This window comes from Microcebus murinus, chromosome 12 (genome assembly GCF_040939455.1).
Source record: "Microcebus murinus isolate Inina chromosome 12, M.murinus_Inina_mat1.0, whole genome shotgun sequence".
In the NCBI taxonomy this organism is placed as follows: Eukaryota; Metazoa; Chordata; class Mammalia; order Primates; family Cheirogaleidae; genus Microcebus; species Microcebus murinus.
Genome location: NC_134115.1, coordinates 60,341,331 through 60,354,489, shown reverse-complemented (window position 1 = coordinate 60,354,489; position 13,159 = coordinate 60,341,331). Strand labels below are relative to the sequence as shown.

The window sequence follows — 13,159 nt, the reverse complement described above, 5'->3', positions numbered from 1 at the left end:
TGGTTTTCAAAAACCTTTTCTGAGGATATTTAAATAAATGTTGCCCTCTTCAATTTATACGCTTTCTGTTTGCAGGGCATTCCTGTTCTTTTCTCTGGGTGTCCTTGTAACTCTGAGTCTCTCTCTCTTTCTCCATGTATTTATTAGTAGTGACTTCAGACAAGTCATTTCCCTGTCCTTTCCCAATCAATAAGGAAGAGGTCCAGGCCGGGCGCGGTGGCTCACGCCTGTAATCCTAGCACTCTGGGAGGCCAAGGCGGGAGGATCGCCCGAGGTCAGGAGTTCGAACCCGGCCTGAGCAAGAGTGAGACCCCGTCTCTACTATAAATAGAAAGAAATTAATTGGCCAACTAATATATATAGAAAAAATTAGCTGGGCATGGTGGTGCATGCCTGTAGTCCCAGCTACTCGGGAGGCTGAGGCAGCAGGATTGCTTGAACCCAGGAGTTGAAGTTGCTGTGAGCTAGGCTGATGCCACAGCACTCACTCTAGCCTAGGCAACAAAGTGAGACCCTGTCTCAAAAAAAATAAAAATAAAATAAATAAATAAATAAAAAGAAGAGGTCTGGATAGACAGGGAAATTCCATGGGGCCCTCAGCCCTCCTATGGTTTGGTTGGCTTTGAATTTGATGAGGATAAAAATAATGATGTCTACCCTAAAAGACCTGTGAATCTAAAACCAAATTTTAATAACCCAACAAAACTCCACCAAGTTAGTTCATTCTTTTCTATAAAAAGAACATTTAGGATATTTAGTTCTGAAGATAAATAAATGCTATTTATTTCATGGATATTGTGAAGGCATATTGAGTTTGACTTTCTACCAGGGTGAAAACAACTTAAAACCCTAGAATATGAGGTAACCGGTAACATGAAAGACCAGCGCCTTTTCTCTTCTGGCTTTTCCTGAGAGATAGATTTCCTAGAAGTTGGGGAATGTAACAGATTTTTTATGGGCTCGGAAAAATAGTAGCCACCATTATGCATAATGTTTATTATATGCCAGATATCTTTCTAAGCACTTTGCAGATATTTATTTAATTATAATTTAATCCTTATACAACCTTACGAAGAATTGTCATTATCCCCATTTTATAGGGGAAGATATTATATTGGGCACAAAGAGGGAAAGCATCTTGACCAAAGTCATACACCTAGTGACAGAGCTGGGATTTGAATCCAGGTCATGTCTGAGCCCATGATATCCAGATTGCCCTTGAAAACACAGAGGAAAGAAAGTGCCTAACCAGTGTCCTCTGCCAACTCCTTCCCCTCACTGTGTTCCTGCCAAGCAGCTGGTGACTGATGCATGGCCTTAGCTTAGGAAAGCATTGCCCCTGTTGCCAGGGAGATGAGAGGAGTTTGCCTTTCCACAGACAGAGGGACAGAGAGGGTAGGCCAGTTCAGCAGGGGAGGGGGAGGGGAGTGGCACATCCCAGTCCTGGCTTTGTGAAAGGGGACAGGGATGGAAACACCATTGTGTATACCTCTCTTGGAGTTTTTCAACAGAGGTCTCTGTGAGGGACTTCTGTTAGGCAACAGTTGCTCTGATGAATGCCAAATCCTTCAGGAGAAATCTGGAAAGAGAGTAAGGATAAGAAAGAAGAGCTTGTAGCATGGAATGCTTTAAAGCAAAGCACAACTTTGTTTCTATGAAATCCTCTTGGAAGAGATACAGCTAACTTCCTGGTTTCAGTATGGAATTGGATTTCAGCCATAAATTAACAATTAAAATGAGACATTTTATTATAATTTATTATAATATAAAAATATTAAGTCACTGTGCAACTAACTAGAAGGGGAAACAGAAACACTGAGTTTCAGATCTGGCTCTGCCACAAACATACTATCTAATCCTGGGCCTGTTTCTTCATGTGTAGAAAGAAATATTAGAAATGAGTATCTCTAAGCATCCTGTAGCATTCATACACTTTCTATGACCTATTGTGCCAGGTGCTGCCCTTCCCCGAGAGGCGGGCTCCCTGGGTCCTGGGAGGTGTGGCCTGGCTGGATGACTACATGTTTGGAGAACTCTTTAGAGGCTCAGAAACTTTGGGTGCCTGCTTACAGATGAAGAGCAAGTAGGGGCCAGCAAAACTGCATCCTAAGAGGCTGGGCAGTGAGACCCCTCTCTCCACAGTCTCTCTTATAGGTTTCAACATGAGCAGCTGTGCAGGAAGGGCAGGGCAGAATGGCCCATTCCCTTTGTCTTGTGCTGGGGATCATCCGGAGACAGTATTTTCTCCACTATGTTCATCCCGGCACGATTGTGTGGGCAGCGATTGAGCACTCTGCTTCTCACTAGCATGTCTGATCTGCCTTCTGTGGTGTCTCGTTTTCACTTGCAGTGTAACCAGATCCACCACGGCCTTCGCTCTGGCATTGTTGTCCTTGGCAATGGGAAAGGCATCATCCGGAACAATCAAATCTTTTCAAATAAGGAGGCTGGCATTTATATCCTGTACCATGGAAATCCAATTGTGAGGTATCTGCCACTGTGCCCAGACTGTTTCATTTGTCCATGGTCCCTTTTTCTCTCTTTCATCTGTTTCCCTACTCCCTATTTCCTCCATTTGAAAACATTGTTTCTGAAACAACTGTACAGGTGCAAGCAAGGAAGGGGCTGCACCCATCATCTCGCCCCGGTGGCACAACTACTTCTGTGTTTTATGTGCCCTTCCAGTTAATTCCATGTAGGCATTCTACTCATCAGTCATTATGGAGGTCTTCTAACAAGGGTTGACAAAGCTAAACAAGGGCCACACTCTGCTCTCTAGGAGCTTACTCTAGTCTGGAGAAACAGGCACAGAAATACTCTTAAGAGAAGGCTGGCATAGAGATTTGAACTCACCTGACAACTCTGGTCAGTTGGTAGTGGTGGCCTGGGATGCTGTGTTAGGATCCTGGTGCTGCGTCTGGCCTCAGCATGAAAGCATGCGTGATCAGTGACCTATCAAGTGATAAGTAAAAGGGGCAATGGCAGTACTGGGACCCTGTATCTGCCATACCAGCTGTAGTATGAGACAGACTGCGGGAAATGCTGTCAGAATGGTACCAGGAGGAGGAGGAGAGAATCGTTCTGACCAGGATGATGTGGGAAGGCCTCATTTAGGTGGTGGCATTAGAGTTAGACTTTGGAATACGGGCGGGACCTGGACTCCAGGAGATGGGGCTAGGGCCTGGGGTTGGTGGATATTCCTAGTGCAGGAAACAGCATGAGCAAAGGCAGCAGAGCACAGCAGATTCAGGGGTTAGCTAACAGTCTGCTGGTGTGACATTGGTATAAAATATCTTAAATTGAGACTGTCCCAGGAAATCATGGGCTCTATGGTCCCTGCAGCTGACCTGTTATATCCATGTGGCAGTCCATCTGTGCCATGTGGCATAGTGGATGGGAATGGTGGAAAGAAAGGATTGGGCCGGTTGAGGAAGGCCCTATACACACCAAGCTAAGCAGTGTGGGGCTTATTCTGCCTAGATAATGGGAAGTCATTAAAGGTTTCTGAGCAGAGGACTCACACAGTTATGTTTGTGCTTTAGGAAATAACTAGCATTAATAGACAGCAGATATATTCTGAGGGGTTTTTCCCCTGCATTATTCCATATTACTTTTTTCCATTTTATTGCATGGCCTTATGTTCATCATTTTGGAAAGTTTCAGAACACTTTATTGTTTTGATATTCCATAATTTGTGAACCAGTCCTATTACTTTTAGGCATCTATATATTTTTTTGCTGTTGCAGACAGCTTACTATAAACAATTAATGTTCATAGAGCTCTTTTCCCGTTTTTTGCATTATGGCCTTAACACGAGAGTGTATCTATGTGTGTTGTTCATTTAACACACATTTATTAATAATTTACTCTGTGTAATGGGACAGAGATATAAAAAGTAAGAACAATCCCTGCTCCAGGGAGTTTACAGCCCCTTGCTGGAGATAGACACATGTAAAAATAGCCATGATGGAAGACTCACCAAAATGAGTGCTTAATAGGTCTTCATGCAGAGTGCCAGAGGGGCTCAGCCGTGGTTTCCATGAAGGGAGCTGACCTCTGAATTATCTGAATTATGCTTGAAAGATAGGTAGGGTTTCATATCCAAGGAAAATGCATTCTGGGCCTCAAAGCAGTGATATTCAGGGTGTATCTGGGAAAATGGTGAGAAATATGGTATGTCTGGGCACAAGATACCTGGGGGGATAGTGCAAAGGCAGATTGCTGCACAAAGGACCTTGAATGTCAAGTGTGGTGGGCAGAATAATGGCCCCAAAGATGTGCAGTCCTAATCCCTGAAACATGTGCGTATGTGGCAAAAAGGGATGTGATTAAGTTAAGGGCCTTGAAAAAGGAAAGGTCATTCTAGATTACCCAGGCGGGCCCAGTGTAGCCACAAAAGTCCATGTAAGAGGAAAGCAGGGGATCAGAGTAAGAGAGGAGGAGATGTGACAGCAGGTGCAGAGGTCAAAACGATGAGGCCACAGGCCAGGAAATGCAGGCAGCCTGCGGAAGCTGGAGGAGCTGAGGAGTGGATTCTCCCTTAGCCTCCAGAAGGAACACAGACCTGCTGACACCTGTAAGGCCCAGTTTGGACTTATGATCTCCTAAAATGAAAGAGATAATTTTGTGTTGTTTTAAGCCACTAAGTTTTTGGTGACTTTTTATAGTAGCAATAGGAAATTAATATACCAAGCTAAGGCCGGGCGTGATGGCTCATGCCTGTAATCCTAGCACTCTGGGACGCCGAGCAGGGCAGATTGCTCGAGGTCAGGAGTTCGAAACCAGCCTGAGCAAGAGCAAGACCCTGTCTCTACTATAAATAGAAAGAAATTAATTGGCCAACTAATATATATAGAAAAAATTAGCCAGGCATGGTGGCGCATGCCTGTAGTCCCAGCTACTCAGGAGGCTGAGGCAGGAGGATTGCTTGAGCCCAGGAGTTTGAGGTTGCTGTGAGCTAGGCTGACGCCATGGCACTCACTCTAGCCTGGGCAACAAAGCGAGACTCTGTCTCAAAAAAAAAAAAAAAATATATATATATATATATACACACAAACACACACACCTCCCCCCGCCCCCCCAAGCTAAGAAGTGTGGACTTTACCTTGTGGATGCTGGGGCACTGTTAAAGGGTTTTGAGTGAGGAATCAGATCAGTATCTTGGGTTTTGAAAACATAGTCACCTTGAGAGAATAGCTTGTGGTTTTTTCCTTTGTTTCTTTGTGCTGAGAGGCAGGATCTGGGGGAGGTTATAGAATGCAGTCGGAGAGCCCTGAAATGGCCTGGATGAGGCAAAACACAGCATATATTTTTGCCACTGAGTTATATAACCTGTGGTATTTCTATTTTTGCTTCAGCTGCAAGGAAGCACAGGGCTCAAACTGTGCTCCTCTGCAGTTAATATCCCATCCTTGGTCCTTGGTACATTGATCTGTTCCCTGCCTCTAAATGTTTTCTGCTCCCTCTCTTACTGTTATTCTGCCTGCCCTGTGTACACACATACACATTTCTCCCAGCGGACATGGATTCTTTCTGCAGGTGAGATTTGTATTAAAAATATACCAGCCATGCATTTGCTGCCTGTGGCATAGCTATCAGAGAGACAGATGAGGCAGGCCTCAGCCCAGGGACTGTGTCTGAATGTGAATTCTAGAAACCCACAACTACCAGCTGATTGAATTGTAACCAGATCAAAGCAGACCCTAGATCTGAGTTAAAAATGGGGATTTTTTTTTTTTTTTTGAGACAGAGTCTCACTCTGTTGCCCACGCTAGAGTGCCGTGGCGTCAGCCTAGCTCACAGCAACCTCAAACTTCTGGGCTCAAGCGATCCTCCTGCCTCAGCCTCTCAGGTAGCTGGGACTACAAGCACATGCCACCGTGCCTAGCTAATTTTTTCTATTTTTAGTTGCTTGGCTAATTTCTTTCTATTTATAGTAGAGACGGGGTCTCACTCTTGCTCAGGCTGGTCTTGAACTCCTGAGCTTAAGCAATCCTCCCGCCTTGGCCTCCCAGAGTGCTAGGATTACAGGTGTGAGCCACCGCGCCCAGCCAAAATGAGGATGTTTTAATAGAGCATCTCACCTGTTAAACTCCAGAATGCAGAATGAAGATGCCATTGACATTTGGCTTTCCCAGTCTCAACATAATTTGCTTTTTTTCTCTCAAGTCAGTCAGTCATTTGGACTATGCCCTAGGAGGAAAACGTAATCAGCCAACTCCTCATTTGTGATGTTCTATGGGTACCAGGCCCTGTGTTAGGCTCTGAAGAGCCAGATGAATGTTTGGACCTAAATCTCTCAGCTCCATGGTGGGAAGGAGGAAGTCCACCTTATAAGAAAGGGGACAGGGGCCCTTCCAGTAGAAAGGAGAGCATAGCATCCAGATGAGTAAAAATGACAAACAGCAAATGTATGTCCTCCAGGGATAACCTGATTCTGCTAACATCTGGCTGTGATTGGCTTTCATTTTACAGACAGTGAAACCAAGGTGCAGAGATTGGAAAGAAATGCATGTGCTGAGTTGTCTGGTTCTGAGAACTCATTCCTGAACTGTTATATGGCAGTAAGGGTTATATGTTTCTCTGAGCAGGAGCGTATTTTCATATATCTTCCATTTGTGGGTGACCAACACATAGGTTTCACATACATGTTGCCTGATGTTCTTGAAATCTCCTTTTAAAATCTTGTTTTCTTCTTTTAAGCATGTCATTATTTTATGTTGTCATTTGATGGGTCAGTGATTTAAGTTAACAGAAAATAAGACATAGAGTATCTGTTGGATACAAGCAGATGATTGTAGGCTTGTTAAAAGCAGGAAGTCTAATTTAGGCTTTGGACACACATCACTGCTAAGCGAGCTTAACATAGCCTCCCAGGAATTCTTTATGGCACCAAGACTTTACCTGTGACCCATGCACCATGATGACATCTATTTAAAATGAATGACGTTTATAGGTAGATGACAGTCAAGTGAGTCCACAGTGAATGTGGATATCATTGTGCATATATAGCGTAGTAGTAGGTTTAGATTTTGGGGCAGGCTATCCCAATGTCAAAGATTTCTACATGCCTGGCTTATAGGACTTCAGGAAGTGCCTCATGTCCCCGTGGACTTGAGCCATAGGAAAGTCCACAAAAGAAGGCAGTCTCCTGGAAGCATGACATCAATGCCCTGGTCTCACATCTTTGTTTTGTTCTCCTTCCACTTTAGCGGGAACCACATCTACAAGGGCCGTGCCGCCGGCATAGCAGTGAACGAGAATGGCAAAGGCCTCATCACAGGTACAGGATGGGAGCTGCCCAGAGCCATGGCCAGCCAAGGCAACCGGCAGGCAGCCAGACCAACCTCCCCTGGCATCACCCCCCAGCTTCAGGACCTTTATCCCCAGAGACTTTGGCCGCCGCCTCTGACTAATGGGCTAGTATTCAGGGATGCAGGCTCCACGCTGGCAGTGCTTCTCATGAGGAGGGTCTGGCATGGAGGAAGTGTCTGCTCTTCCCAAGCCCAGAGCTGATAGGATCTCCTAGTGGCTCACATAAGACTTTCAGAAGCTAGCTGGGCACGATGGCTCACACCTGTAATCCTAGCACTCTGGAAGGCTGAGGTGGGAGGATTGCTTAAGCTCAGGAGTTCGAGACCAGCCTAAGCAAGAGCGAGACCCTGTCTCCTGAAAATAGAAAAAATTAGCCAGGCATGGTGGCACGCGCCTGTAGTCCCAGCTAATAAGACTTTCAGAAGTGATGATACCAAACCAACTGCCTACATCTCTCCTCTTGGCTTTTGTGTGGGCTTCTGCCTGCTCTGGGCATCTCTGCCTGGCTAACTCCTGCTCACCCTTTTGGTCTCAACTTAATTGCCACTTCTCAGGGAAGCCTTCCCTGACTTCCCCATTGTACAGATACCCTCACTATACCCAGGATACCTCCTCTGTAGGACCTTTTATTTAATTCTTAGTGGTTTGTTACAAAGCAGTGAATTCCACAAGGCAAGGAGCCAATCTGTTTAATACATCAAGGTAGCCTCAGTACAGAGCAGAGCCATGCCTAGGATATAAAAGGGATTCAGCAAATACTGCTCCAGTGAATCCCCCAACTGAATCCAGCCTTCATTCATCAAACATTTATTGAGCACATACTGTATACAGGCCATGTTCCAGAAGTGGGAGATACAGCAGTGAACGAAACAGGCCGCATCCTCTCAGGAACCAGCATTTTAGGAGGAGGAAGCAAATAAATAAAAGCATATATATACAAGCAAAAAAGTCATGTCTGAGGGTGATAGGTGCCCAACCGATAATTAAGATAAGGTGGTAGAGAGACTGTGTGGGTCTCCTAAGATTGTTTGGTCAGGACAGCCTTTTGAGGAGGTGACAAGCCAGAACCAGAATGGCAGGGAAGAGCCTGGAAAAAGAACCTTCCAGGTGGGGATGCCTATGGGAGCAGACTTGGCATGCCTGGGCAGAGATCGCTGTGGGACTGGAGTGTACCGAGCAAGGGGTGAGGGGCATGAGGTGGGCTCATGGAGGCTGGAAGGGGCCAGTCACATGGGGTCTCGTGAGCCACTGCACCCCAGTCCCAGGAGGCCAACAGTCTGCCTGCCACCCTGCCGTGGGCAGCAGTGTCCCAGACCACCCTTCCGACTTGTGGCTCTTCTGCCTGCGCCCGAGAGGTAGCAGCTCCCTAGGAGAGAGGATGCAGAGGGCCTGGCCAGAGTACAGAGCTCAGGCTGAGGACAGGACAGCACTTTCCCAGGCCTGTGGGGAAATGTCCGCATTCTGCCCCCAGGGCCTCTGAGGCCAGTTAATTCTTCATCAGTCCTCAAGGCCATTTGGTACAGGGAGTGCTGGGGACATAGGAGTGCACAGGACAGACACCGCTTGCCCTTGGGGAAAGCAGACAAGTCTCCGCAACATGAAACAGCAGACAAGGTGTGCGGTACTGAGTACGGGACAGGGAAGGCCCGGGCATCCTGGTCTGGAGTGGCATTGATCTTAGCTGTCCACGTCCTTGTTGCCAGCACTGGAGGGGCCCTTGGGTATCGACCTCTTTTCCGCCTCTCTCCACAGAAAATGTCATCCGCGAGAATCAGTGGGGAGGCGTAGACATCCGCCGCGGAGGCATCCCCGTCCTCAGGAGCAACCTCATCTGCTTCGGCTATTCAGACGGGGTGGTCGTGGGCGATGAAGGCAAGGGGCTGATAGAAGGAAACACCATCTATGGTGAGTAGCGTGTTCCCCGCGGGGCGTCTGGGCCCCAGCCCGTGCTGGGAGGTGGGAAGCCCAGGTTCCATCTCCGGCCGGTGGGTCCTGAGAACGTCACTGCCTCTCCCTGCGCCTGAGACCTCATGTGAAGGACAGGTGCTCTCAGGCCACAGTCACACAGGCCCCTCGGAATCCAGATTGCCCCGTGGGGCCAGCAAAGCAGAGAGCTTTATCCCCAGTTAAAATAGCAACAGCAGTTGTGTCATGTTTCAGGACAGGGCCATTTCAGCTCTGACGCAGTGCATCTAACCTCCTCTCATCTTTATTTTGATCCAGAAAATGGAAATATAATGAGGAACCAAGATAATCATAGAAAACCACTCTCACTCACTCTGCGACTTTGGGGCAAAGCCTTAATTTTTCTGGACTATATCTCTCATAATAAAAATAAAGATAACATTTATTCATACCTACCTCTCTGCTAGGCCCTTTATATGCAGTATCACAGCTAACCCTCATGACTCCCTTCTGACATAGATACATATAGTTATGAATCGCATTTTAAAGATGAGTAAACTGAGGCATAGAGAGGTTCAAGCACCTGCTGAAGGTCACACAGCTAGGAAGTGTGGGATTTAAGGCTAGGATTCAAATTGAGGCTGCCTCCCTCTGTGCAGAGAAGGGTTGGTGCCCCTTTGGCATTGTCACTATGGGTTGTGTGCTACTCATCTAGAAGCATGGCCTTAACTGTTCTCAGAGCACTTTCACACCTTGTGGAATGAACCTAACTTGTGAGATTGGCCTGGCCATTATTATCCCTCTTGTATGGAGAAGTTTACAGCCAGAGCTGTAAAGTGACTTATCCAAGGCCATTAGCAAAGCAGGGACTTTGTCCCCCAGGCCAATGCCTTTTTTTGTTTTGTTTTGTGTTTTTGAGACAGAGTTTGGCTCTGTTGCCCAGGTTAGAGTGCCGCAGCATCAGCCTAGCTCACAGCAACTTCAAACTCCTGGGCTCAAGCGATCTTCCTGCCTCAGCCTCCCAAGTAGCTGGGACTACAGGCACACACCACCTTGCCTGGCTAATTTTTGCTATATATATAGTTTTAGTTGTCCAGGTAATTTCTTTCCATTTTTAGTAGAGATGGGGTCTCGCTCTTGCTCAGGCTGGTCTCAAACTCCTGACCTTGAGCTATCTTCCTGCCTTGGCCTCCCAGAGTGCTAGGATTACAGGCGTGAGCCACCACACCTGGCCACCAATGCCTTTTGCTCCCACTCTTGGTGAGACACCTCACCCGTTGTTGGGTGTCAGTGACCAGGTCCTTTCACTGTCTCAGCTAACAAGGGCTGTGGTGTGTGGATGATGTCATCCAGCCTGCCCCACGTCACCAGCAACCACGTCAGCTACAATGGCCTGTACGGAGTAGCAGTGTTCAGCCAGAAGGATGGCTCTGGTGAGTTTCCTGGAGGTCACGGGGTCCAGGAGAACTTCAGCGAGGACAGGGATGCCATCCTCTGGGAGACAGAGCTGGAGAAGGAGGATGACCCACTGCGCCGGCCCATCACCACAGCTCTTGTTGAGTCTAACAGTATTAATCACAATGGAGGTAAGTGTACCTGCCCCAACCCCCCCTGCTCAAGAACCTTCTGTGGCTCCCCAGTGTCTTACGAGCCCTCTGCAGACTGGTCCCACCTTGCCCTTCCAGCCTTATCAGCCACTTCTTTCTGCCACTTACCTGATACCCAAGTCCTCTAGATTTGTTCCCTAAACTTGAATCCATTCTTTTCTACCTCGTACCTCACCAGCATCACTCATGCGGTTTCTCTTGCCTGAAATTCCCTTTTCCTATCCACACATCCCAAACCAACTTGAACTTCAAAACCTGCTGTGAATGAACCCCTTCATCCTTTCCTCCTTTGAACTGTGCCCTCCCCAACCCCAATGGCACTTGTTATAGGGCCTCCTGGCCGTAGTTATTTCTGTGATTGCTTCATCAACTCTGATAGGTTATGAACTTGAAGCAAAGAACTGAAGTCCACTCATCTCAGTCCCCCCTGCCCCTGCAGTACCAAATACCAATGCTCATACACAACATTTTAAATCAATTGTAAGACACATTTTTTACATTTTAACATCTCTGGTGAGATGTGTCTTGCAGTTGATGGCATATCATGGTTTAATTGGCAACGATTTTTCTTAGAGATGCAGAATAATAAGTGTGTTTTGAAATCCCTGTTATCTTAAACCTGATAAAAATGGTAGTAGGTATTTGATATTTCTTGAATTGAAAAATATTTACTGGAAGCCGGGCAGGGTGGCTCATGCCTGTAATCCCAGCATTCTGGGAGGCCAAGGCAGGATCATCTCAGCTCAGAAGTTCAAGACCAGCCTGAGCAAGAGCAAGACCCTGTTTCTACAAAAAAATAGAAAAATTAGCCAGGCATGGTGGTGTGTACACCTGTAGTCCCAGCTATAGTAGGAAGGCAAATGCCAGCTTCCTATGGGAAGGAAAATAAACTTTCTAGCAGGTAGATAGAGAGGTGGAACGGGCAGCCTTGAGGAGGTAAGCGAGTGCCCCAGCACGGGAGGTGCGCATAGCGGGAGGTGCTGATGCTGCAGGAGGCATCAATCACTGCTGAGAGCTGGGGCCATAGGACAGCTCAGCCTAAGGGGTCTTTGCACATCATTTCTCCCTAGGTACATGTAATAAGGACTTAGTTCAGAAGGCACAGAATTTTCTTGATGATCCTGGGTTTCCTCCTGCTGTTTGTCATCAGCTTGGAAGGTACAAACCCAAGGGCTCCTTCCAAGTGTCACCACCTCTTTTTCTCCACCTCTGTCCTGGGGTGCACAATTCAGGGAAAGCTTTTCCTGACTGGGGTTGTCAGGGCTGACCCTGGGACCACCCTGTGCTTTCCCTGCTCCCCAACCCCTCTGCCCACAGCCTCGGGACTCTACGTCCAGAGCAGCGAAGCACTGCATGTCCTCACCAACGTGATCCACGCTAATGGGGACAGAGGCATCACTGTGGCCCAGAGCAGCCAGCCCACCCGTGTGGCCAACAACAGCATCTCCTGCAACCGGCAGAGTGGGGTCAAGGTCGAGGCCCAGTGCAAGGTGGAACTCCGGGGCAATGGTATCTACGACAACAGAGGCCATGGCATTATCACCAGGGGCGATAGCACCGTTGTCATCGAAAATGACATCATTGGCAACCGGGGCAGTGGGCTGCAGCTGCTGCCCAGGTCTGACACTAAGGTGAGTATGTGTGTGACACATGGTGCCAACACAGGACACAGCTATAGACAGTCCTTTTGCCCTCTGCTGAGAAGCTGAACCATAAGCACTCAGTACCACAAGGGACATCATTCCTTGTGCCAAAACTCAGCCTGGGAAATGTAGGTGGGATTTCACACAGGAAAGGACATATGAACTGGGCCCTGAAGAATGAACAAGAGTTCACTAGCAGGAAGCCAGGGGTGGAGGTGTCACCTCCTAGACTCATGGTATTGGAAGCCTTCCAAGGTATCTTCCTGGTCTCCAGGTCAAGGTCAGGGCTATTTCAGTTCTCTGTCCCTGACAGAGTAATCTTACGCAGAACCTGATATGCAGTAGGTGCTTAATGAGAAGAGAAATCCTATCTCAGGATCTGTGCACACACTATATTCCCTGTATACCCGGAATACCCTTCGTACCTTAGTCCTCGGCTTAGCTGTCTCTTCAGGAAGACTCCCTGACCCCATCCTCCCCCCCCCCAGGCTGTTTGAGGTGCCCCTGTCCTGGACTTCTGCGGTGCTTCAGCACCCGCCTCACGGAGCACTTTCCACAGTGCCGCGGGTCTGCTCCTTTACCTGCGTGTCTCCGCAGGGGACTGTGAGCCCTGAGCACCTTTATGTGCAAAGCACTGTGCTGGGTGGGAAGATTTCAGCACTGAGCCCAACAGACCTGGTCCCTGTCCTT

At 47.7% G+C, this 13,159-nt stretch overlaps 1 protein-coding gene across 4 annotated transcripts in view; it reads left to right on the top strand.

Annotated features, from left to right (window-relative positions):
- Positions 1 to 13,159, top strand: part of FBXO10 (F-box protein 10) — a 42,182-nt gene that overhangs the window by 21,917 nt on the left and 7,106 nt on the right. For all 4 annotated transcript variants that reach the window (XM_012769092.2, XM_012769096.2, XM_012769095.2 and 1 more), the window contains 5 exons: positions 2,351 to 2,487; positions 7,212 to 7,282; positions 9,067 to 9,219; positions 10,536 to 10,805; positions 12,144 to 12,457. In XM_012769092.2, the coding sequence (XP_012624546.1) occupies positions 2,351 to 2,487; positions 7,212 to 7,282; positions 9,067 to 9,219; positions 10,536 to 10,805; positions 12,144 to 12,457 (945 nt within the window). The remainder of the gene's footprint in view (positions 1 to 2,350; positions 2,488 to 7,211; positions 7,283 to 9,066; positions 9,220 to 10,535; positions 10,806 to 12,143; positions 12,458 to 13,159) is intronic.